The sequence below is a fragment of the Leguminivora glycinivorella genome, chromosome 19 (genome assembly GCF_023078275.1).
Source record: "Leguminivora glycinivorella isolate SPB_JAAS2020 chromosome 19, LegGlyc_1.1, whole genome shotgun sequence".
In the NCBI taxonomy this organism is placed as follows: domain Eukaryota; kingdom Metazoa; phylum Arthropoda; class Insecta; order Lepidoptera; family Tortricidae; genus Leguminivora; species Leguminivora glycinivorella.
Window position 1 is genome coordinate 8,068,906 of NC_062989.1, and position 27,910 is coordinate 8,096,815.

Below are 27,910 nucleotides of genomic sequence, written 5' to 3' on the forward strand. Positions count from 1 at the left end.
TATCATATACATATCGGTACTGGGTATCATATAATATGACATCTTATAAAATTGGTCTAAATCAAGAGTGAACAGGCATCTTCTGGGCGAGCTCACTCCATCGTAGGCCACGTCTTTGCCTTTGGCTAGTCTGTGGTCAAGAGTAAGCCCATTTATAATAAAAAAAAAAAAAAAATCGGGCAGTGGATCTTGATTATTTAAGTACCTACTAAACATAAAAAATAATGTTAAATTTTGAGATTAAATTCTGTTTTTACAAGCTTTTATTCAACTTGCCTTGTTAGTATGTTAGTGTGCGTCAAAACGTAGAAGCTAAATTTGACCTACTTCCCGGTTTCCGATTGAGCTGAAATTTTGCACACATAATGTAATGACAATGCAATATTATGGTATCATGGAGCTGATCTGATGATATAATGGAACAGAAAGGTGGTCATAGGAACCCTGTCATGAAACGTCTTATCCCCATCGAGTAAGGGTTTTTTAGAAACGTTTCGGAGAGCAGTAGATGACTCTTGAAAGAAAGGTACAGTCGGCGATAAATTTTTGCAATAAACTTATTATAAATCATGTTAACCAAGGACCTATTGAACAAAGTCTTATTTAAATTCTTATGTAAAGCTCGAACAGATATTATTACTTAATAATTATTTTATTCCATGACATACAATTTTCTTTAAGCAATGCTTAGTAGTTATACAAATAAGAACAATTTTTAGGGTTCCATAGTTATTTTTTTGCCTAACCGGTGGCTTAATCGAAGTAGGTCTTCCCTATGTGCGTAAGTGAATTTAGTCTTCCAAGCAATTACTGAACTCGTGAGAGTAGGTGCGTAATTCACAAAACATTTCCAGCACTTTCATTTGAAGCGTGCCTGTTTCTCACAAGAAAGCATTATTCATAGATTTCCATAAAATATTAATGCCTTTTTCTTCCAACTCGCTAAAATAGCAAACTTCAGTAATGACATAGACACAATAGGTTTACTTATAGAAACAGACGGCCTAGCCGAAGTGAGAATTGTTGACGCTACGTGGCGATCGGATCGCAGTCTGGCTTTGTCGTGCCACTACAGAAGAGAGATAGGTACTAGCTACTACGATTAGTGATGTAATATGGTTCTTTTTTTGGGAATTCCTTTCCGAAGAAATTTCTAGAAAACTTCAAACTTTCTCGAGTATGTTGTGTCTAACTAGCAAACGTTTGTTATACTATACTGCCTTGCTTTACATCCTTATTTGCTTCAAATAACATGTTTGGGGATTTTTGTTAGATTTTCCTGCGGTTTTTTAATGATTTATTATATTTCTTTAATACATATTACCATAAAAATGACAAAGTATTTGCGCAAGTTACTAGGGTAGTTATTTATTTTATTTCTTTTACTAAGCGTTAATAAACCCATTCGTCAAGTGTGGGACAAAAAGGTTTTATCTCCCAGAGAATATGTTTGGAAATTTCCGAGAACGTTTCCGATAGATTTTTCTGTTCTCGAAAAAATTTCGAAGCATACTTAAGCGATCGTGATGTTGGCTAGTTACCCAGGTTTACTTAGAGACGAAACAGGTTTCTAGATTCTGCGTCTGAATAGGTTATTGTGTGAAGTGCGTAAAATTTAGTGGCGCCATTCAACGAAATGTTGTAGTAACTCCTTTATTATACTACTTTAGTGTTTAAGGAAGAAAGTGTGGATTTCTAGTGCCATTTGCATTTTGTAATTTCACGTAAGTTTACATGGACTAACAGGTTGTTTATTGAGACTGTTCCCTCTAGTCTTTCCGCGTAGTTTTACTAGTTGAACCACTGGGAATTTTCTTCCCAATAGACTTACTGATAGTAAGGGCTAGGCAATTGGTAGGTTAGGTTTGTTAGGTACATATAGATGCCCGAAGGGCAAATAATCTAGAAATAGGAGCCCCGCGCAGCGGGGCTTCGTCGAAACAGTTGTCGCGTCTGGTTTCGTACAAAAAAGCAGTCTTACAATCAGTAAGTCTATTGGGAAGAAAATTCCCAATGGTTCAACTGGTAAAACTACGCGGTAAGACTACAGGGAATAGACTACAGGGTCGTTTATTGATTTAGGCACGTGAAATAAATTGCGAGGTAAATATATATGTCTCACTGAATATATAATTATATATGTACAGTCACCGGCATAAATACATATGTGATGATTTCTATACCTTGTCACACGTCTTGTTTGAAATGTCAAACGATTTAAACCGACAAGGTACAGATATTATCCTTTATTTATGCCGGTGACTGTAAAGGGAACTTTATGTGACTTTTTTGTTTAACGTAATTATTTCCTATATGGGCGGTTCTCAGGGATGACGTTCGGTGCCTGATTTCGGTGCTGATTTTTATTTACTACTTTATTGATATGTCAGTCAATTTACTAAAATCTAGCCTAAATATAAAAAATATTGGTGGTGGAGGCCTCCATTAGAACCTTATAGTTTGTAAGAAATCTGACATTTTAAAATCACCGAAATTATGTATGGGCACTGTAATCAATTTGCCCCACCGAATTCAATTTTTTATACATTATTCCACATTTCAACTTAATATATAACTTATTATTCAATTTAATGATATTTTTCATTTTAATTCGATGACAGGTCATGTAAAAAGGCTCATAATCGCGCAATTTTACTAAATTTAACATGGTAATATGCTAGTCATTATCGAGTAGAGAATTTTGTACCCATAGCGTGGCTTAATTTGCTTAGAAACATAGTCATATGTTTTTACAAGGTATATCCTACTATTTAAGTATGAAATATTAGAAAATAATGGACATTTAATCAGTTTACAACGTGGCAATTGAAGTCGGTGGTCACTTTTTTTGATATCGGTGGTCAAAAAATCCACCGAAACCACGGAAATCAACTCCACTGATATCAAATTTTATAGCTTTTTTGGAGATAACTGCAATAGCATGCATGATACAGAGGAGATGTTATAATGACGTAATAACATACTTTCAAGGATTTGTTAGTACCTTACATAACGACAAATGGACCTAAATTGTGGGAGTAAATTGATCCACCGAATCTTAAAAAACATGGGACCAAACCCTGCGAACGACTGAGAAACCTTCAAAAAGTCCCCTTTATAAAACGGTACTGCATCTCCTCTACACTGAATGGTTAAAACATAGCTAAAACTAACTATATTTGTGCTACTACGTCCCTGATCTACTAATTTGTAAGAGTAATGTCATGTTTATAAAATTACACCGAAATCAGTCACTAGCCCGGGACACATGGTAAATTTGTCTTTACTCGGTGAGTTTAGCTAACATATTATTTTTATTCAGAAAATATGATAGGTTAACTAATACCTTATACGTGAACATCTATAACAACTGCGATCAACAACTCCATTTTGAGTTATGATTTTTTGTTTTGCAAATTCTGAGTGCGGGACACGCCCACCGACGGTCATTTTTCGCATTTAATATTTTATTAAGTACTCATACCATACAAATAATAAATAAATAATGTTAAGGTGTACCAAATAGAACAGAGATTAAAGATTATGCCTGATTTAATTCAGATTTTTAGAACAGTCCGTTCTGACGTTTTTTGCCTCGGACACGTAAAAACGCGCCTCCTGAGAAATGCCCATATACAACAATAAGAGACTGAAGGCTGAGATGATGATGATGACGTCTTTTTACTTAAAATCACTCTACTTCCTATTAGTTATCTTATTATCCTATTAGTCGTCTTATTATCCTTTTATTCTTGTCTTCAACATTTGTTTGATAGAAAAGCTATAGAGTTTTGTTTTTGTTGTTATGGTTTGGTATATCACTTAGGCCCACTTTCACCAACCACTTAACTCAGGGTTAGTGGGCCCTCTTAACCCTCCATTTTATTTGGTGCAAGTGGCTTTTAGAATTTGGGAAGCTCCTTTCTCCATACAAAACTTAATTTTGCTCAATTTCCTGGGTACTCACTACTCAGACTCGATTATCCTGAATACTCACTACTCAGGCCCGATTCTCCTGGGTACTCACTACTCAGACCCGATTCTTCTGGGTACTCACTACTCAGACCGGATTCTCCTGGGTACTCACTACTCAGATCCGATTCTTCTGGGTACTCACTACTCAGACCCGATTCTCTTGGGTACTCACTACTCAGACCCGATTCTCATGAAGCCGTCCCCATCCGTCTTTTGCACTCTTGCGTCTGGAAAAAAATTGCTACTAGTCATCGGATAAATCGCAGACACGTGTAACGAAACATTATACTCTAGTGTATCCTTGACTTTATACTTTATTATACCATTTTTATAATTTGTCAACTGCCGAGATTTATCAACATAATGAATTCATAATGATACAGATCTGCACTAAATTGCTATTTTTTCTAAACATAGTTAATATGAAACCATGACATATTTTAATTAACGTAGTGACAGAAAACTAATAAGACTAAACTAATATATTGTCCAGATTGACCTTTATAAATACTGGTACTTTGACTTGATTAATTATAGAAAATCCCGGATATCTGAATATGTATGAATAAATTATAATTAATTCCAAGATTATATGTCAAATCCTGATTTAGAGATTAGGTTCATATGATCTTTTTCATCACATTTGTTGTTTAAAGTCTCATTGCATCTACGTGTACCTACTGAAGGATAATGTATTATTTTATTCCCAAGGGAGTTATGGATTTAGTTTTAAAAATTAATACTATCCGTTCAATAATTCAGGCAAAGGATGTTTCAATCAGCCAAGGATTTTTGTTACACTACACTACCAGACTTTGACTATTGAGCTATAAAAAATATTACACATTATAAAAAATGCATTTTATTTATATTTTACAGTTATTTCAGTGTGTTTTTCATTTATTTTTTTAATTTCACGTAGATACATCGTTATAATTTGCAATCTGACAGGAAATTGTGACGGCCATCTCGATTCGTGCTTGACCACATTGCCATAGCAACGGGCAGTACAACAGAAACTATCAGAAAATATTGACAAAATATTTTGACGGACACGTAAAACGAGTTCAATTGTATGCTTCTTTAAACATTGCATTTAATTTATATGCAGTATTTTAGTGTTTGTTTGTGCTCAAAAAGCGTTTGTAATCAAGAACAATGGATTTATTTATGGATTGGATATGGATTTACGAATATAAGAATCCGATATAGGTGAAGATAGACCCGGTCGCAGTGGCGCCTCCGTCTATTGAAGGTTTTGCTTTTTTTTTTTTCCTCTCAAATGTGATGAAAAATATAGTGTGTAACTCGTGTCTATAACTCTCTCAAGCCTACGGCTGTCGCGAGTTATTAACACTCGTTGACAAAATCCCCTTACCTCCCTTGTTGCACAATATACTATATTCGATCATAAACAAATTCGGACGAAATTTGTTATTTGTGATTTAGAAGATAAATAAATATCTTAATAAACCCATTGCAAAAAAAATTATGAATTTACATTAGAATAGAATAGAATATTTTTTTATTCGATCATTACGTGCTTATATGCAATACTAACAATTACATTGTTATCTAAAGTATATCCTCCGTTTAAATATTGGCTAATGTAATAAATAATTATCATGCGAAATTACTGAAATTAATTGGCGAATTATTTACAACTTGTCGTGCTTGTCAATAGTGTCAACAGTTATAAGCGAATATTATTTGTGAAGCAATTGATTATGAAACACATTGAATTTTAATATATAATAAGTAATAATCTGTATATTTGTACGTATATCGTTATTTGTTGTATTTATGCTTTGGTTGGCATACCGGTTTGGCCTAGTTCGTAGTGACCCTGCCTGCTACGCCGCGGTCCGGGGTTCGAATCCCGGTAAGGGCATTTATTTGTGTGATGAGCACACATATTTGTTCCTGAGTCATGTATGTTTTCTATGTATATAAGTATTTGTATATTATATATATCGTTGTCTGAGTACCTGCAACACAAGCCTTCTTGAGCTTACCGTAGGACTCAGTCGATCTGTGTAAGAGTGTCGTATAATATTTATTAATTATTATTTATTTATGTAGTTGTTAAATGTCTATCGGTTTATGGTAGGTCAGGGCATTTATTGCCAATTACTTAGCATTTGCAATAAACGCTATATTTATAACATAATTACTATATTTGATTACGTTAAAGACTTGTCAACACGACGTACCATAAATATCTATAGTAATTTTTATGACTAAATGTTTTTGAACATTGAACCGTCAACCGGCGATAAGACAATTATTTAGAATATTGTAATAATATATTGGTTTGAATTGATTGGATCCAGCGGGCAGCGATATATTATACATAATAAATAAAAAACCGGCCAAGAGCGTGTCGGGTCACGCTCAGTGTAGGGTTCCGTAGTTTTCCGTATTTTTCTCAAAAACTACTGAACCTATCAAGTTCAAAATAATTTTCCTAGAAAGACTTTATAAAGTTCTACTTTTGTGATTTTTTTCATATTTTTTAAACGTATGGTTCAAAAGTTAGAGGGGGGGGGGGTGACGCACTTTTTTTTCCTTTAGGAGCGATTATTTCCGAAAATATTAATATTATCAAAAACCGATCTTAGTAAACCCTTATTCATTTTTAAATACCTATCCAATAATATATCACACGTTGGGGTTGGAATGAAAAAAAAATGTCAGCCCCCACTTTACATGTAGGGGCGGGGTACCCTAATAAAACATTTTTTTCAATTTTTTATTTTTGCACTTTGTTGGCGTGATTGATATACATATTGGTACCAAATTTCAGCTTTCTAGTGCTAACGGTTACTGAGATTATCCGCGGACGGACGGACGGACGGACGGACAGACAGACATAGCGAAACTATAAGGGTTCCTAGTTGACTACGGAACCCTAAAAAAGAAAAACAGTATTAAGTTCTTGTTTACAAAATTGATGATTTATGATTTTCTTAAACCATTCCATTCGTGAATAATTCTAAATGGTCCCACGCAATAATATACTGTACTGTACTTACTCGTATAGCAAATATTTTAAATGAGCGTAGTCAAATGTAGCATAGTGAAATATAGTCAAACTACCCATATAATAATATTGTCTTAGGTTACCGCTATAGTTACTCATGAAATAAAACTCATTAATCATCATGGTTCATTAATATTTCTTGTATGAGTAGTGTCTTTTCAAAAGGGCTTATTTCCATTTTTTCTTTTTTTTAAACTATGAATGCAGTTTTTTTTAGTATAGAAAATTACGTGTTGTTTTGAGATTAAAGCTCGATAAGTCTCGCCCTGATCTTTAAAAAAAAGAGTAACATCAAAGTTTAGAACACATTTTGAAAAATGTGTAATGATTATTTATGTGGATAAACCAATGTATGTAGTACAACAACAATGATATCAACTAACTTAATACAAAATCCAAAAATTAAATAAAACTATTTTAAAATAATAACGTTTACGCTACGAGGCCACAACAAAAGGGCTTAATTCCCAAAAGTTCGCATCAAAAGTGCTTAATTCTCAAAAACATATGGTAATTAAATATTTATTTAGGTACACATGTTACGTTTGATGTAATCATAGCATTAACGTCAACTTACAATATTACAATTTTGCAAATTAAATATTAATTTCAAAATCAATACCGTGGAATTATGTTTTTCTCGATTTCCCAAAAAAAGTTCAAAGTGGAAATAAGCCCTTTTGAAAAGACACTCCTCGTATGTGGGTAGCTTTTGCACATTGTAATTTTTCCTCAGTCACCCGTTGAGGCCGTTGACCACGAATGCTGTAAAGTGTTCGAAACGTCGGGATGAATAGTAAATTCATTATACGCGATATAATCCATTTCCATAGTTTTATATTACCTAACTATATAATATTTTGACCATTAGAGCTTAGAGAAGTGACATTTTATGCATTTTTTAACAGCTAAGTATTAGCAAATTTGACCTTAACCGATTGCAGCTAAGCTACATAATCACTCATTAGTGTACGTGACTGAACATTTCGATCGCGAAAATGGCATTACGATTGGCCAATATTAACAGTATTAACACAAACTTTGAATATTTGTTCCACTGTACAGTTGCGGTTAATTCAAACTAATTGCAAGAGTATTTGAAACAGCTTACTAATTAGAATAGATAGTAATGAAATCAGGTTCAGTTGTTTACAAATTATTGTTTTGCCCTCCGGCCGGATTTCGTCAAGTTTTAGTCTGCTACGCTAAACGAATTTACCGCTTCCGGCTACGTCGAACAGAAATAGATTACATCGATTTCAAGTGGGTTTACGGCCGAGCGAGCGTGCGAGCGAGGCCGGATATACGCCGGGAATCCGTTTTCACGCCGAGGCATGTATAGTGCTTTTCTCAAACATACAATGAAATAAAAAAAATGCTCTAAAGGACAATATTTTATAAAAAAAGTTACTTTGCAAGTCTAAAAAATAATATCAAATCCCTTTACGTCTCTCGAGTTGTTGGCTACAGCCCATTTTAAGGAACGTAAAGACAATATTTCATTGAAATAGTTATTTGTTTTACAAGGGGGCTAAGTTGTTGTTTAACTGCACGTGCCAAATATTGATACCCGAGCAAGCGAAAGATTCCAATATCGCCGCAGCGAGTGGTTCAAAAAGTGGAATCTTGAGCGTTGCGAGGGTTTCAAGGCACGAAGTTTTAACAAACTTTGCCACCGAGTGAAACACAACATGTTTCACCAGACCAACACGAAGAAAATACTGACTATAAAATATGAAACTAGAAATCAAATCCATCAATTTATTCAATATGTTTGAAAATTATCATGTATAGGTAAAATCTACCTGCCCGATTAAGACATCAAGTTAAAATTTATATGAAATTACTTTGCACTCTTGTGGATAAAATGCAAATTTGCTATCTGTTTTCAAATAACAAAAATGCTTTTATTAATTGGTGTGGTGAAAAGTAGTATACACACTTTGACCAGTAGGTAATTAAGAAAGTCTCAGACCACTTGTTTGTTGACCTAGGCTTCGCCTCGGCTGAAAATTACATGTGATCTGAGCCATTTTCTGCATTACTGGCCTAGATGTCTACTATTCGGTATATTCTACCTGAGCCACAGTTTAACAGGGAGTCATCATCCTCCTTGCGTTATCCCGGCATTTTGCCACGGCTCATGGGAGCCTGGGGTCCGCTTTGACAACTAATCCCAAGATTTGGCGTAGGCACTAGTTTTTACGAAAGCGACTGCCATCTGACCTTCCAATCCGAAGGGTAAACTGGACCTTATTAGAATTAGTCCGGTTTCTCACGATGTTTTCCTTTACCGAAAAGCGACTGGCAAATATCAAATGACATTTCGCACATAAATTCCGAAAAACTCATTGGTGCGAGCTGGGGTTCGAACCAGCGACCTCCGGAACGAAAGTCGCACGTACTTACCGCTAGACTACCAGCGCTTACAGCGTTTAACAGGGAGTATATTGATATTTATTTATTTATTTATTATTACGGCGAGGTTACAAAATGTAAATTGGTACAAATATCTTAATACTATTCTAAACTAATAATATTAAATTTACATTTCTATAACAACCAAGCACAACATTCAAGTATAAATTATATGAGCGACAAATATTAATAATTAAATTAAATTGAATAATACTTATATACTTTTTGTCCTATTTTATCTATTGATGTTTGATGTTTTTTATCCTACTTTATCTATTGATTTGTACTTACTGATGTGTTGCCTGAATAAATAAGTTCTATTCTATTCTATTCTATAATATATTAAGTACTTAGTATCGTCTCAAAAAAAAAAGTCGTCGTAAATTGTGGCGTAGGCGAGAGGCTGGCAACCTGTCACTGCAATGTCACAGTTTCGTTTTCTGTCAACCCTTTATTTCCCAAGAGTGGCACTGAAACTTGAGTAGTTTCATGTGCTCTGCCTACCCCTTCATGGGATACAGGCGTGAGTGTATGTATGTATGTATCGTCTCAAAAGGTAGAGAAGCCCACGATAACACCTGATTTCAGGGATACCAAGCAAATGTCAAGTATGTTTATTTGACACTTAGATACCCACAAAATTTTTGGATGAAACAATGCTACATAATAGTTAACTGTGTTAGTTATTGTTTACTTAAGTCTCACATACTTTTTCTTCACACAAAAGAGCTAAAATCGACTTTCCGTCATTTTAAATAGTTCTAGATTCCAACACAGACAAACATAACACGCTTTTCTCAAAATAATGGACCAAAGTTGTCATTTACGGCCCAAATGGCTACTAAAGTCGTTAATCTACTAATTTGACTTGCATGAAGAGATAAGCCTGGGTCAGTATTGGCCTGATGTAATTTCTGACGTAAGATACCTATACAGATCACGGAACGACCTGATTTGTATGTAAATTGCTTGAAATTTCTAATTTTCACTCGAATTATTGTAAGAGTTCTATTGTTTAGGCTGTAATGCGTTGGCGGGTAATGATTTTGGGTCAGGTTGCATGGAAATTCTTTATATAATATCCTTTTATCATTGTATTGTAAATATAAACTATAAAAATAAATTAGTAGGTACAAGTTATAGATAAAAAGCCTATTCAAATAAAACATATCATAAAAAAATATGTTAAAAAATAACGATGAAGAAGCACTGATATAGATGAATTACTTATAATAATTACTATAATAATTACATAATAAAGTATAGGGAATGTATCCTTTACTGTTACCTAGTTACAACAACCTTAGATCTTAAAGATTACTACTAGGTTTAAGAAACTGTAATATTACTAATTTGAAATAAACAGTTTAAAGTTTAAAGTGTTTTTTTAGCAGGAACGACAGTATTATCGCAAATAATGACAATGAATTCATTCATAATTTCTCCATGCAATTTGGCAGCTCACTGTACAATATTAGATCATTAGGTAATAAGGGAGACCAAACTAAGTTGGCAATGATTTTGATAACCCCACCTCCGCATAGGATAAGTTAACGTCATGATTTCATATAAGTTTGACGTTTAAAATAATGTTTGTCCCGATGAAACTGTCAAAATCGTTGGCATGGTTGTTTTTTATTTACTCATATACTTTGTCCTTTACAGGGTGTCCCGTAAACCAACACCAAAATAGACTAAATAAAATGAGTGATAGGACATCTCATTAGCTATTACATCTCATATTAAGCGAATTTTACATGGTTGTCAGATATTGGCACTAAGTACTTTTTTTACATAAGTATCACGTAATAAAACCGGCCAAGAGCGTGTCGGGCCACGCTCAGTGTAGGGTTCCGTAGTTTTTCGTATTTTTCTCAAAAACTACTGAACCTATCAAGTTCAAAACAATTTTCCTAGAAAGTCTTTATAAAGTTCTACTTTTGTGATTTTTTTCATATTTTTTAAACATATGGTTCAAAAGTTAGAGGGGGGACGCACTTTTTTTCCTTTAGGAGCGATTATTTCCGAAAATATTAATATTATCAAAAAACGATCTTAGTAAACCCTTATTAATTTTTAAATACCTATCCAATAATATATCACACATTGGGGTTGGAATGAAAAAAAATATCAGCCCCCACTTTACATGTAGGGGGGGTACCCTAATAAAACATTTTTTTCCATTTTTTATTTTTGCACTTTGTTGGCGTATTTGATATACATATTGGTACCAAATTTCAGCTTTCTAGTGCTAACGGTTACTGAGATTATCCGCGGACGGACGGACGGACGGACGGACGGACGGACGGACGGACGGACGGACGGACAGACAGACATGGCGAAACTATAAGGGTTCCTAGTTGACTACGGAACCCTAAAAAGATGTCTTAACCATATAACTTTATTACTATTACGCTTCTAACAATACTACACCATCAAATAAATCTAATCACAAGCGATTTCCTTGTTAACTTACATCAATGTAAGCTGATTCAGATAAGGTTCGCTTTCTCTTTCTGCGTTCATTTGCATAGTAAAATAAACGTTTATCCGTGATTTACGCGGACGGCCCACTTGAGTAAATGAGCCATTAGTAAAACGTTTAAAACAGGTACTTACCGGATTAGAATGATAGGAAACATGGCCGAGAGGAAAATATAAGAACCCCCAAAATGTACCCATTAGTAAACTATAATCTATTAGTAACCTATTTCCTTATTAAAAAGTAAATTATTTTTTAACAAACTGTCTGCGATGCTAGTAAGTTTTAAATAATTTAAAGTTGAAAAAATATTCTCCTTTGTGAGACTTACTACATATTAATAATACATAATTAATATAATAAAACTTAAATAACGAATAAGTAACAAGCTAACTCTAAAAAACAACTTAAAATTAAATTAAAAACTAATTTAAACTAAAATATATCTAAATACCCCGCCGCCGCATTGTGCCAAAGATGCTGTCAGCATTTCCTCGCTGAATAGCAATGCTTGTGCGTTGCGAGAGAAAGCGGCCAGCTCTCCGGTCACCGGTTAATTACCCACATAGGTATGTATGTTACATTGCATACAGTTCTAGTTTTTCAGAAGACTTATTTTTATATACCTATTTATATCATTGATGCCAAAATCTTGTTTTCTTCCGGTTATAAATTATGAATTATATGTAGCTTACAATCCGGAAACATAATATATGTATACATTTTTCAAAATCGCTAGTTTACAATACATACACTTAGGTAATAGATACTAAGGCCGTTTTCAATGGAAAAAATCCAAGATGGCGCCTGTAATGTATGGGATATCGGTCCGACATCCGATATCGGATCGGATAATGTGAAAACGCACTAATTGGATAGCTATAAGAAAGAATCCCTCGTGTGCCGACGTGTGGCCTTTGCCGTGCGGCGAAAGGATAAGAATTTCACCACCATTCTCCTCCTGTGGTTCTAGAAGTTGACTGCGGGTTATATGTTTACCAGTGAATCGCATCAGTAGGCCTAGCACATGATTGCCGCGAGAGTATGTCGCCGCGAGATAGACTACCCATCCTTAATCCTTATATCATTAATACAGTTAGAAGAAGACCTGTCATCTATCTCGCGGCGACATACTCTCGTGGCAATTATGTGCTAGGCCTACTGGATATAGTGGATATGATAATAATATCAACTTTTATGGGCTTTACTTATTTTATAGGTACATATTTATAAGTATGCCATAATTAAAGATCGTTATCAGCGTGCTGTATTGGTGGCAGAGTATGGTTGACAAAAAAAACAAATACACAAGTATTTAAAACACTACATATTATACTTAACAAATTATGAAATATATACATATTTATAATTACTTAGCCAAATTACATTGAATAAATAACTAAAATTTGTTCAACATATTTGCTGTCAGTCGTTCACGTCGATTAGAAAAAATCCATTTTAAATAACTACTTAAATGACCTTTCTACGTTGACAGAAGTTACAAGAAGGTTGTTATAAAATCTAGGTATTGTGTCATATCCATACTGTGAATGAAGATACTGGGATTATTCGTGCACTTTATTACAGTCCTCCGTGCTCGTCTTACTTCGTGCACTACTTTTGACTTGAACTACTTGAATAACAATTCTAGATAATTAGTCGTATCTAGAGTGCATTTGATTATTTGGATTTAAATAATATAATTACACTTCGCGTAATGTATTTTTATGGCATACATAATTAATGTCATTTGACGTATATTGTTTTAAAAATATAAGTGTAAGGTAAATATTTATTTTGTAGTTAAGAACAAAGTGAATATTTAAATGTATTTGTTTTTTTTGCCAACCGTACCACTTGCCACGAAAAGTGCACCCTGATAATGATCTTTAGCCATAATCATCGACACAACCAATAAGTTACAGAGTTGATAATAATTTTATTTGATGGGTAATAAATAAATTATCTAATTATTACCGCATCTCTCACGCCCCATGATAGATGCCCATCTCAAAACTTATCTGCCGGCCTAGCCAAATTGACAATCATTGACAATACGCGGCGATCGAAACGCAACTGCTCTGTCGCGCGTCGCGCCACTACAGAAAAGCGATAGGGAGACCTATAGTTTATATCTTTAGGTACTTATTCAATTGACGACCGGTCTGGCGCAGTCAGTAGTGACCCTGCCTGCTACGCCGCGGTCCCGGGTTCGAATCCCGGTAAGGGCATTTATTAGTGTGATGAGCACAGATATTTGTTCCTGAGTCATGGATGTTTTCTATGTATATAAGTATTTATATATTATATATATCGTTGTCTGAGTACCCACAACACAAGCCTTCTTGAGCTTACCGTGGGCTTCAGTCAATCTGTGTAAGAATGTCCTATAATATTTATTTATTTATTTATTATTCAAATAAATTTAAACAAAATCTACCCTCAAAAAACTCCTTATGCCAGTTGAGGGTAATTAAAAAAAAAGCGTTTATTTTCAGACAACATTGGTCTATAGCTTTTTTAGTAGGTACACTTGAACTTAAACACTAAAAATAACTAAAAACTAAATGTGTTAGAAATATAAACTAGACTAAATTTAATTACAAAACTTTAACTAAGTAACTCAGCCTCGCCGACCGGATTATCGAGCCACACGCACCACCGGGGCATGCAGCTCGTTAAACCTGCCGAGCACGGCGCTGTCTGGCCTGCCGGCCACGACCTGTTGTTTAATTTAAAATTGTTTAAGTTAATTGTTGTTTAAGTTAATTTACAGACTACCCGAAAATGTACAAAATTATTGAAGTGAAAGTTCTAATGCGATTTCCAACTGACAGCGGTTAAGCATTTAACGCTCAGTGCTGCCACCTCGAATTTTGAAATACCCCTATTTTCATTTCCACATTACGAAATATCACTTCTTTCGCGCAGAGGGACTCGTGCCCTATTTTTGTTTACGTTCTTTTAAATACCTAAAAGTACATAGTATATCTACGATACGGTACGTAGCGTTAGCATTGTGACGTTGGCTAGACTCAAGAGGTATAATTCCGGTCAAAATCCATTAGGCGGCGCACGCGCAAGTATTAGGCGAAATTAATCATTCGATTAATTATTATGCAAATTTGTAATCGGTTGCGTGATATATTTGCATGATTACTTGTTTGTGAAACAACGAAGGATATCAATTGCCTACTTTATTAGTGTTAAGTTGTTGTGTTTTGAAACGTCTTTTGTAGGTTGATTGGTACAGTCACCGGCATAAATAAGTGATGATTTCTGTACCTTGTCGCTTTAAATAGTTTAAATCGTTTGACAATTTCGTATGACATTTCAAACAAGACGTTAATGTGACAAGGTATAGAAATTATCACATATTTATGCCGCAGACTGTACGGGGTGTGTTTTTTGTCACATTCTACAAATTCACATCATACATTTGTAGAATATATGAGTGTGTTTAGTAAAACGTTCCACTTTGTCGGTTACCATTAGGGCGAGATTTACATCTATCTTTATATGCATGAACTGACATAGCGGCCTTAAAGCAATCGACAAAGTGGGACGTTCTCCCGTGTACATTCACATATAGGTTACACAGTCCATCTATTACTCTGGGACCAATCTCGATATCAAAAGTATCGAATAAAAGTTGCTCATGGTAAACTCTGGCAGGTAACATAAAAACATCCTGTCCTTTATGAATGTATGATCTAAGCACCTGTTTTTGTCAAATAGAATTGGGCCATATTGATAGGAATTGTCAACTTCTGCAGGGGATTATTTATGTATCTATTTAGTTGACTATATAATAATAATAAATAATAATAAAAAAGCTTTATTTAATTCCACACACAAATATATACAGTAAGTAACAAAAATTATTAAGGAACTTTAAAATATGTTTTTTTTTTTTTTTTTTTATACTAAAAATCAAATATGCCTAAAAGATGTCTCTGAAAGCGGTCATCTCGTCTGCACCTGGCGCGCGGACGGGCTTGGCACGTTTGCCCAGTGGTCCAGACCATTTTATTGCTCTAATGGTCCATCTGTCATCTGTGTATCTGGCTACATGGCCCGCCCACGCCCATTTTCGTCTCAGTGAGAAAATTAGGGCATCCTTGACCACCGACTTTAATACTGGCTAGATGTAACTCGGTTATCATTTTTTCTAGTTGTTGTGCATTTCCAGCGAACAATATAATGTCGTCTGCGAATCTTAGGTGACTTAAAAATCTACCATTAATATATATACCTTGCTTTTCCCAGGTTAAGTCTTGCATAATGTGCTGTAAGACAGCTATAAATAATTTGTTGACTATATGGGTAATGGCAAAGACATATGTAACTCCGTATAGGCAGCTACAGTCTAAGAAAAAAACGTACCTCAGAACCATATTTAGGAAAAGGCACGGTGGCCTAGATGGCGTTACACCTTTGGGGGACGCTCGGCTAGATGGCGCTAATATTAATAACTGGGCGAATCAACTTTTTGACCGACATTTTTGGTGTCTCTGGCGTTACTCAAAATGTCTCTGGAGTTACCAAGAAATCGAACTTCTAATGAACAAAGTTTCAGTTTATTGGATTTAACAGTTAGGGTTATGTTTTAATATACAGGGTAAAGTGAAAAATACCAATAAAATTCATTATTTAAGGGTGAAATTTCACAACTATGTTAAGAATGTGTGGAGTGCGGACAGATTTGAGTTGGTCAAAAAGTTGATTCGCCCAACTGACATTTTAACACATGTCAAGCTAAGAATATGGACCAAATTTTGAAACCTGAGGTTTAAAAGTTTTAAGCCTGTGTCGAAAGATGGCAGTCTATGGTCTATGCCCCGTGATTACATATTTTACTTTGATAGTAACTCTCTATAATACCAGGGGCAGCTCACTCCGCGATTCTATCGCCGCGCTACAAGTACATGCTGGCGGCCGCGAGTTCGCGGCCTAATCAGGGGTGGCGCGCGTTCTCACAGAACGCACGTTCGCACTTTCTATTGTTACATTACGTAGCGAGTTTTTTTCAAGGTTCATATACGATGTCCACATGTGGAATGGCTAATAATGCTTAGTTAAATAGACATCATGAATAAAATAGGACAATATTACACTGGTCTTATTGATTAAGTCCAACGGAAAAGTTCAATAAGGCTTGTGATGCTGAAGGCTGTAACAAAAATATATGAATACGGTATACGAGTATATACCTAGAAAGTACCCAAGACTTGAATATATAGTATAACTATTTATCTGAGAATTAATGCGTTTTAAACCATAGGCAACCCTATCCTCCGACGCTGCGCACGTGCGGCTCGTTTCTTTGTTAGAATTTTGTAGGCATTTAAAAAGGCGGCATTTCGTGAACATCAAAGCAGTGGGCCTTCTGTACTTGTACTATTATATATTCTGTGATAATACTTGATCCTCTTTCGTAATGGTAAATCGATAATTTGAATACATTGGCTCATAATTCTGAGTAAGAATATCCTTAACTTTATGAGAATTCTTTGTTTCGATAATATTTCACACCCTTTCATACAGGGTAAAAAATAGAGCCTATAATCATTTGCGGTCTCGGTCGGAGGCTACCGAGACAGGATGATGTGATTTAAAATGATGCTCTTACCACCGTCATCTCACAAGCAATTTACTATTATTTAATACTAGCTTTTGCCCACGGTTTCACTCGCGTTAACTCCGAAAAATGCGGAATTTTCCACACAAACTATCTCCCCCCTTTTTATAGAAGAGATCCCTTCAAATATCTCCAATTAAAAAAAATCACGTCAATTTGTAGCTCCGTTTTGCCGTGAAAGACGGACAAGGATGATTGCGTTGCTGTCCATATCCATACCTTCAGCTGACTTAGTAATACAAAGTGTTTTGTCCGCGAGATGGAGTATCCGTCCATTTCTGAATCCATATTTAATATTATAAATGGGAAAGTGTGTGTATCTGTTTGTTTGCCCATCTTTCACGGCAAAACGGTGCGACTAATTGACGGGATTTTTTAGATAAATAAATATTATATAGAACATTCTTACACAGAATGACTGAGGCTCACGGTAAGCTCAAGAAGGCTTGTGTAGTGGGTACTCAGACAACGATATACTATATAATATACAAATACTTATATACATAGATGGGTTAAATTGTGGCGTAGGCGAGAGGCTGGCAACCTGTCACTGCAATGTCACAGTTTCGTTTTCTTTCAACCCCTTATTTGCCAAGAGTGGCACTGAAGCTTTAGTAGTTTCATGTGCTCTGCCTACCCCTTTATGGGATACAGGCGTGATTGTATGTATGTATGTGTTATATACATAGAAAACATCCATGACTCGGGAACAAATATCTGTGCCCATCACACAAATAAATGCCCTTACCGGGATCCGAACCTGGGACCGCGGCGTAGCAGGCAGGGTCACTACCGACTGCGCCAGACCGGTCGTCAAGATGGTTGAAGAGATTGAGAGTGACATAGGCTACTTTGTCTCTCTCTCAATTTTAACGCGAGCAAAGCCGCGGGCAAAAGCTAGCTTTTAATACCTACTCACGTACCTAACCATATTTTTAGGGTTCCGTACCAAAAATATATACTCTGTCCGTCTGTCACATTTTTTTTAATATATAAATTTGGAATTTCTAAACATTGACTCACAAGTTGAAAGACTAAAGCCAAAGGCAAAAGACGTGGCCTACGATGGTCAAGTGAGCTCGCCCAGAAGATGCCTGTTCAAAACTCTTGATGTTTTTTGAAGGTTGCCGAAGGTTATATGAAATTTTTACCAAACATGGCTATTATAATGAATTTTACAGGAAAAATAAAATTGTACACGTATCTTGAAAACATTTTTTTTATTTATAAAAACCTTTCAGATTTACATTTTCAATTTCAACACCCTTGCGGGTGTTTATTGCATAAGAAAAGAAGAAGCAAAGCGCTTCGTGCGGATTCGTGGAATATCCACCAAGTAAGGATGGAGACCGGCCGTGCGTCTAAGAGTCCGATGGTAGAATGGGGACGGTGGAATAAGTTCGTGTAGCTCTCGAGCACACTGTCGAAGTGCAACCTGTGAAACACCGACAGACTAGCGACTTTCCGCCGATGGGCCAAAGACTGTAGCTTGGCCGTTAGCTTCTTGTCGCCAATCATCCTCCTGGCTCTGCGCTCCACTGAGTCCAAAGCAGCGAGTTGGTCTTTGGCTGAGCCGTCCCACAGGTGGCTGCAATACTCCATACAGGATTTGTCTTGTTGTCTTGATTGTCTTTGGATTTTAAATTATAGAATTTATTTTTGAACAATCGCCACAACACACACCACACCACACCTCGGATACTGCATGGTGACCAAATATATGAAAGAGGCGCGTTCCTAGCACACGGTCTAAGCTCGTGTAGGTGGACGCGTACTATGCTTGTATAAGTGAAATATGACAGGTCGACTGTTCGCGTATTTGACAGGCGGTAACTGTCAGATAACCGAGAGGGGGTGGGCGGCACTTTCAGCGGGGAGCGGGAGTGCCCATACCGCCATACTGTACGATAGTACTCTTATACTGTGACCACACATCGGTGCCACTTTGTTTTCGTTATGTTTTGTGCGTGTTACTAATGTAAAATGCATCTGTCCAATTATTGCTGCTTTTTCGAATTTCAATGCTAATAAAAAATGTTTCTATTCTTTCAGATATTGGGAATAACGGACGAGGTGTCAAAATGCTGAAAAACGTTGGGCCTAAGGCCCATCCGACTAGTACGAGGTGAGTTCAGTCCTTTGACAAAGGGATCGATTTTAGAATTAACGCACGAATGAAAAAGGACGGCTAGTAATTTTAAAACTAAGTAGTGGTAATGACCACTCGTTTTCGATTCTGTTAGTAGAATTTAAATCGCTAGTAGTGGAGATATTATTGAACGAATTTCACAAAATCGAATGGCCGAGATTCAAAACTCGGCCCAAAATCCGTATAATGGTCCGAGGAATCCGTCAGGTACCTATCATATTATTAAGAATATTTTGTTTATTATTGTCGTCATTAATTTCAAATGAAATAATTGGGCCATTTTTTTCAAAGTTTTCCACCCCAATTTTTTTGTAACATGGGTATTTTTTACGCGATTCAGGCCTGATTTAGACGGCATGCGAACTCGCATGCGATTTTAGTTACATTGCGGGCTGTTGACATACAATTTTGCACAGTCATCAAATACCGCAATGTAATAAAACTCGTATGCGAGTTCTCGTACCGTCTAAATGGGCCCTAATACTCAGAATCGCGAGCTCTTTCGATCCTGATAGGAGAAAAAAAATGTAATGCGGTATTTGATGGCTGTGCAAAATTGTATGTAACCTCAACAGCCCGCAATGTAACTAAAATCACATGAGAGTTCGCGCGCCATCTAAATCAGGCCTTATGCATCTGTACCATTGACAGTGTTCACTTCCAGCCCAGGGAACTAGACGCGTTACTAGTGGATCATAGTTGGGTGGTTAGATCGTATAATTTCTCTCCTTCACCTGCCTAACTTGTTAGAAAGTGCCATTATGAAGGACAATAAAATCTTGACCGTCTAAAACCTGCATGCGTCTATAGGTGTCATCATCTGTAGCCATAGGTTGTCCAACGTGCAAATCATTGCGGTTAAAGTGTGGTGTGGGCAATGACCTGCAAGCAACCTGTCTCTGCAATCACAATTTCGTTTTCTTTCAAACCCTGCCAAGTGAGGAACTGATACGTAGTTTAATGTGCTCTGCTTACCCCTTTTTGGAATACAAGCTTGAGTTTATGTATTGTAATAGTCTAACTTTACACTAAAAGACGCCCTTAAGTTAGGAGTCCATTAAGGGGCTCCCCACATCTGGCGTCTCCCGAGCGTAGCGTCGTCGGGCCAACCGCAGGGCAAAGCGCCGACGCGGCGTCTTTTTTCATACAGTTAACCCGACGCTACACGCGCGAGACGCTAGATGTGGGGGGATTATTTACTAGTTAAATAAAAAGACTCGGTTAGGGTCATGGGATTTTGTTCGCCTGGGAGCAAAGATTGAGAATAACAAGTTACAAATGGGTTATTTAAGAGCGCCCCAGCTTCAAACTTGTTCTAGCTTCAAAAGTGTTTATAGAGAATAATTATGGTAGTTTAATGGTAGTAGCCGGATACCGAATAGTAACCGAATATTTGATGCATCTCTAGTTCATAGCAACGAGCGGTTTTTTTGGTCGGCGAAAGCCGACCCCGTGTCGATACGTTTGGGGAGACCCTTACACTAAATATCTAAAATGTTACCAAATTACAAGCATCCAGTAGCCCTCACCTGGCAATCAGCGAGGTGTTAAGAATTAACGGGCTGTAAGCGAGCCGCATACATTAACGCGTTGCGAACCGATTACGAGATAGCCTGTGCTGTGGTTGCAAACTAACCATGAAGAGTACGCGTCTATCTACTTTGTAATCGACTAACCAAAGACAAAAAGTAGCTACGTGTAGTGCGTAGGTACAGTCGTACACGCATAAGTGCGTTTTCACATTATCCGATCGGATATAGGACCGATATCCCATACATTGAAGCCGCCATCTTTGATTTTTACCTTTGAAATCCTTCCAACATCCAATATCGGATCGGATAGTGTGAAAACGCACTAACAGTTATAAAAATTAAAATTTTGAAAAAATACCGACCGCGACATAGTAGACCGATTTTCATGAAATATGGCTAAGATCACTCCCGACTAACTCAGCTTTCAGAAAAAAAAAACTAAATCTAAATTGGTTCATCCGTTCGGGAGCTACGATGCCACAGACAGACACACACACAGACAGACAGATAGACATACAGACAGCAAGACAGACAGACAGACACGTCAAAATTATAACACCCCGTCGTTTTTGCGTCGAGGGGTTAAAAAGTACACAATAATATGTATTTATTATAAAGTGGTTTTTATCTACACTAGTTCGCAAAGTGTACATTACTTGTCATGTCGAAACTTAAAGGTACTGTAAAACGTACTAACCTAATACCCATTCCATTTACATATTTCCTTTAAATCAAAATAAGGTGCAGGGTGGCAATTTTGACTGGGGGGTTGGTAATTGCAACTAATCTAAATATTTTCCATGTTACACACTACTAACTTGAATGCCATATGTAAATAATGTATCCCCCAAACCCTTGTGCCATATGTAACCAGCGGATACTCAATTTTATTAATTTCTATATTGTAAAACCTGGAAAATAAATAAATTACATACTTAAAATTACCCACCAGTTGAAATAGCCCCCGCTGCACCTTACGTCAAAAATCTAAAATCGTTATCCGAATCTCTATCGTTCTTGCTTATAAGCTCTGGATCTGGACACCACCGGTAGAGTATACCAAATACTATATAAACTCTTATAGGTAATACGTGCAGCTTCTGACGTTTCCCATACAATGGAGCGGCAACGATTTTAGCAGCGCCATCTAGCGGTACGAGTTGTTCAAAGTAGTTTGTCAGACTTTTATTTTAGTAAATTAAAATAGAAAATGCGATTACTTGATCTACTTTAACATTTTTAGACGGAATAAAACAAAAAAAATAAGAATGTGTGACTTTTTTAAATTTTATACTGTATGAACTAAACTATTTTGATCAACTCATGCCGCTAGGGGCGCCAGTATCGCGTGTTGCCAACTTTGGCACCAAGCTGCACGTATTAACTCGTAGAGTTTACATAGTATTTCAGTATACCTACCTTCCGTAGCCGTAAGGTAGGTAATAGTAATTTCTGCCATATACGAGTATGAAGGTAATTGGCGAGATGAGCGTGACTGCCTCAGATAAGCTAATGGACGACTGCAAAACCCACAATACACAGTGCGCAGAGATGAAACAGTAACCTAGCGATGATCTATACACAACTCAGTGATCTATACTTTTGACACTGGCCGATACAATGAACATCCATACTAATATTATAAATGAGAAAGTGTGTCTGTTTGTTTGTCCGTCTTTCACGGCCAAACGGAGCGACGAATTGGTGTGATTTTTTAAGTGGAGATAGTTGAAGGGATGCAGAGTGACATAGGCTACTTTTTGTCTCTTTCTAACGCGAGCGTAGCCGCGGGCAAAGGCTTGTTATATCTAAATCCGACTCATTACCTAATTCGTTACCAGATGGTGCTAGAGTAAAACGACAAACTTCTACGAAATTGTGTGATGTGGGTCTGGCCTAGTCGGTAGTGACCCTGCCTGCTAAGCCGCGATCCTAGGTTTCAATCCCGTAAGGGCATTTATTTGTGTGATGAGCACAGATATTTAATTTGTTCCATTGTTTTGAGTCGTGGATGTTTTTTATGTATATAATAAGTATTTGTTTATTAATATATCGTTGTCTGAGTAGGCAACGAAAGCCTTCTTGAGCTTACCGTGGGGCTCAGTCAATCTGTGTAGAAGTCCTTTATTTTTTTTTACCACATGCACCGTTTGGGGTATTAAAATCGGTGCTTAATTGAACAAGGTGCTAATTCTAACTATAAAACTCCCGTGAGACTCATACATATTTAAAAATATTTTAAGCGGGTTACTCACGTATTAAGTCGATGTAGCGTTCGACATGTTTCGGTTCAATTTCGAGAACCTTTCTCAAGAGTAGCGACACCCCGCCTTTACATGTCGAGAGCGCGACGCATACTGCGGGCGCTTGCTCGGTGCGCGCGGCTGCTGAGGACAGGCGCAGGGGGGGTCGGCGGCGCGGGCGACGTCACCGTGGCGAGATCGGAGCTACCCACTATCCACTATGTTACTTTTGTCAAAAGCAGGATTGCACACAACACGGTGCGGTGCGGTGCGGTTTTTAAAGGTGCTAATTCGTTGAATCATAAGGGTTTTTTCTTAGTGTTTTCTAATACTTAGCGTGGTCTAACTCTACCTACATAATTAATATATGTAATTATGATCTTACATGGTGTCAATCACTTATTTTATGAGTACCTTAGTATGCCTACTGTTAGGTTTAGGTTGACTGTGACTCAGAGATCCGTAAGGCGCAGTTTTTGTGTGCGCGTGCACTGGACCGACCAAGAAAATGGATGCCGAGATCGCATGTAGTGTAATGTAAACTAGTTAATCTATTTCTAGATCGTATTTCTTAGGAAGATTATAATTATTTGTCTTTCGAAGTAGGTACATAGTATTGCACAGCACATCGCTTTATCAGGTAAAGTTAATTAAATATTCAGTTTAGAATTCAAAATAGATGAGAATGTCAGCTTAATGTTTTGAATAGCATGTGATCCGTTAATTCTATCTTAGGCAATTCTGTATGTGTTACTAATTGTACAAAAATTGTCTAGTCTCTAAAGTGAAAGTGTTGTTTAATTTCATTTTCGTTGATAAACTTCATTACCATTTACTAAACTTATTGTTTATCATGAAGAAACGTCTGCGAGCCTATCTTGTAAATAAGTAACTGTTCTTTAATACAAAGTATCTTTTGACAATAGCTACGTTTTATGGACGGCCAATTTGAAAAATATAGGGCTCACCGCTTTTCATAAAACGCGTTGACGTTGGTGGAATCATCGTTAACACCTAGAAGTAGATTGAAAATTTAGGGGCGCAGGTTTAATTTCTATAGACATTTTAAATGTCGCGCCTTTTTTGGTGCTAATATTTCGTTGACCCCTATATTAAAGAGCCATCTCTATTTTCCAGATGGTGACAATGGACAGCGAGAGCGCGCGCCTGGGCGGGTTCCGTCTTGGCGCGCGAGGCGGCGGCGAGGAGCCAGAGCGGCGCGCGCGCACGCCCTCCGTGTCCTCCCTCTCACTCTACAAGCAGAAGATCGACGCGCTCTTCGACGACACGCGCTCCGTCGCCAGCCTGCCGCAGTACGCGCCCAACCTCACCGACACCAAGGTAACAACACTCATTAATTAATTAATTCATCTTCATTAAAATGTTTATAAAAGTTATGTGCTCATGTTCAACGTTTCTATTTCAGACAACGAGAGACGGAAACGATGAAAGCTATTGCCAGAATAAAATCAACAAGATTAACAACACGGTTCAAGATCGCATAGAGAGGATGTTTGCCGATATGGCGGGCGAGTCCAGGCAGTCCATAGAAAGCATAGGTGTTCACGTGTTCAGTGTGCACTACCTCGGATCTACTCCTCTTCAGAGCAAGGTCACTAGTCTCTCAGGACTACAAACACCACTCAAAGACCTATATTTCGGCTACAGAAGAAATTACCGCCATAAAAGTAACCTCACGGGAAGACTAGAAATCTCAAAAAGTGGCCTCAAAGTCAGATATAAAGGAGAAAAAGGTGACTTGGAACAGTTGAACCCCTTCCCGACGATAGCAGTATGGTCTGCCGTTAAATTCGTCGTACAACCTTCAGAAAAGGAGAACCACGACTTAAGCTATGCTTTCTTACCTCTAATCACTGATCCGGACAATATTGACCGTCACGCGTTGTTCAAAACTTTGGAAATACCTGACAAAAAATACATCCTCTCCCACAACGAAAATTCGCATTCACCCCTTTTCGCTGTTGTGATGAGGAAGATCGGGGTCGCCAAGCAATTGGAGTGTCATGGGTTTGTATGTCAGACGTCCGAGGACGCTATCGTGATAGCGGCCACGCTATACAAATCTCTGATGTCACACATGAGCCGTCAGGGTCACAGCAGTGATTTGAAGAAGCTAAGAAATCGAAACGGAGTTAGCTGTATGAGTGTAACGAGCAGTATAAATCAAAATGATATGCCCGTAAGACCACCGCGGAAGAAACGAAGCACATCTTCATTAAGTGGCGACAGTGACAGGCCCGATGGATTCTCAGCCAGTGAGTCTTTCCACGAAAGACCTAAACTGGAACGGACCAGAAGAATTTTAGCTGCAGAAGGGTATCATCTACCGTCACCACCACCTTCGATTTCCCCCGCCGAACCTAAAAGAATAACTGTCGAAGAGGTCAAAGCCAAGTTAGATTCTATTAAGCACGATACAAGCGGAAGCGATACACAAGAGTCAAAGAAATCAATAACAAAAGATTCACTAAGTCCTAATATTAACGCTAAGATCTCAAATCCTATACCTCTTCAAAGCAGTAGCGAGTCTTCAGTACGGAGTAAAGTTTCTGAAAAGATTGAACTATTTCGACAGTTAGAGAAACGAAAAAATCTCCCGAGACCGCCGACTTTACCACCTCCTATTCCAACGAAACCACTTGAATCCCCAGAAAATTCAAAAGAAACTCTTAGAAGAAGTCACAGTGGCAGGAAGTCCCTCAATGAATCAGGTGATATTCTGACGAAGGTGGCGATACCCCGCTCTGGCAGTTTTCTCAACGCGGGTGGACTGACCAGATATAAATCGATTGGACACAGGTATGTACACTACTTATTAATTGCAATCTAATTATAACTTAACGCTTCATAGGCGACATTACCTTTTCCCTGATATCTCAAGTTAACACGCAGTTAAAATTTTTCACTTGATGGTTTAAGCACCGAGGCGTTGGCAGCAGAACGCGCTCAGTGGAGTGTTTCAGCATCTTGCATGTTTGTAATTGTGCTAACGCAACCGCGTCCGCTACATTCCTCTGGTCCACTATAACACCTGAGCAATTTTTTTATCAATCTCAACTATTACAACCGAGCCAGTTGCATGCTCATTTTGTGCTCATGAGAGTTGTATGTGGTATAACTAACTAGTCGGTAACAAGTATGGTAATTATTGTAATGTAACGTATTCTTTTATGCATTTCCCAGAAACAACGGGAAAAAGGGAGGCGGCTCTCCACTTGGGTTCAACGAACTTTTCAATGAATTCAAGGTTCAAGAGAATTTACACTCGATGGATGAAATATTAAATGCCATAATAGACGCCGAGGGCATGTCCTTCAACGATCTGAAACCGATATATAAAGAATTTCTTTTAAAATTAGCTGTTACTCTGACGAAGGATGAAATTTTCCAACACAGTAAAGCTATTATGAAGAAACAGAAAAAGAAAATATTAAGAAGAAACAGCATATTCCAAAATAAGAGGCGGAAGATATTCAAAGGAGCTAGTGGTTTACGCATGGTATTCAGAATGCCTTTCGGGAAGGAACTGCCTAAAATTGAAAAGACCAACCATAAAATCGGCTCATTTGATTTACAAACGGTAGCTAACAAAGAACCTAAATCAGAAAGCTCAGTGTCAACGTCAAGTTACGATTTGAGGCAGTTTCGTCCGAAGGAACCGCCAATACCGCCACCGAAGCGACAAACTATGAGGCAACGAAAACGTACCGACAAGGAAGTGCATGTCTCCAAACGAAATGGAAAGGTTTCGAGACCTGGAGAAAGGACGTCCACTTCAGAAGATTCCGATTTTTTGACATTGAGTAACCGTCTCGGTTGTCAAAACCGGAACAGCTCAAGCGGATACGTATCATGCTCAGAATGCGAATCAGAAAGCTGCGTAGATCGCTGCTACTGCTCACTGAAAGACGACAGCAAGGCAAAATGCTACTGCTACGACGGAGATGTCAAGAGAGATTCATCAAAAACGAGACTTCTTAGTAAAAGTAAAAACTGCAAAGACTGTTCCAAGTGAGTACTGTACACTTAAATTTTAATAACCTAGTCATTATTTGACGAATGAGTTTGCAAACTTAACATAATCAGAGAAATTTCTCCACTTTCGTCTGTGTTCGTTTAACATTTCATTTAACTCTAATAGAGGCGCATCTGCGCGAAGTGATTGTGCGAGCTTAATTACATTTTCCGTCTCGGAAGCATCGCCGGATTATGTGCCTTGTTTATTATCGATTACGATTCATTATTTATAACTGGTGCTGGTGTAGAAATGAAATGTGTGTGCTGATTATCAGAGCGTGGCACGTCCGCGGCCTGCGACGCCTCATGATTAACTGAACCAAATTATAATTATTTACAGTTGACTATGAATTCTTAATATCTACATCCCAATCAGAAGATTCTTGGGA

General features: G+C 37.3%; 1 protein-coding gene across 1 annotated transcript in view; it reads left to right on the forward strand.

The window, feature by feature from the left end:
* Positions 1-27,910, forward strand: part of LOC125236416 — an 88,050-nt gene that overhangs the window by 57,008 nt on the left and 3,132 nt on the right. The window contains exons 2-5 of the mRNA XM_048143209.1: positions 19,612-19,684; positions 24,621-24,824; positions 24,910-26,303; positions 26,688-27,515. Of these exons, the coding sequence (XP_047999166.1) occupies positions 24,621-24,824; positions 24,910-26,303; positions 26,688-27,515 (2,426 nt within the window). The 5' untranslated portion in view covers positions 19,612-19,684. The remainder of the gene's footprint in view (positions 1-19,611; positions 19,685-24,620; positions 24,825-24,909; positions 26,304-26,687; positions 27,516-27,910) is intronic.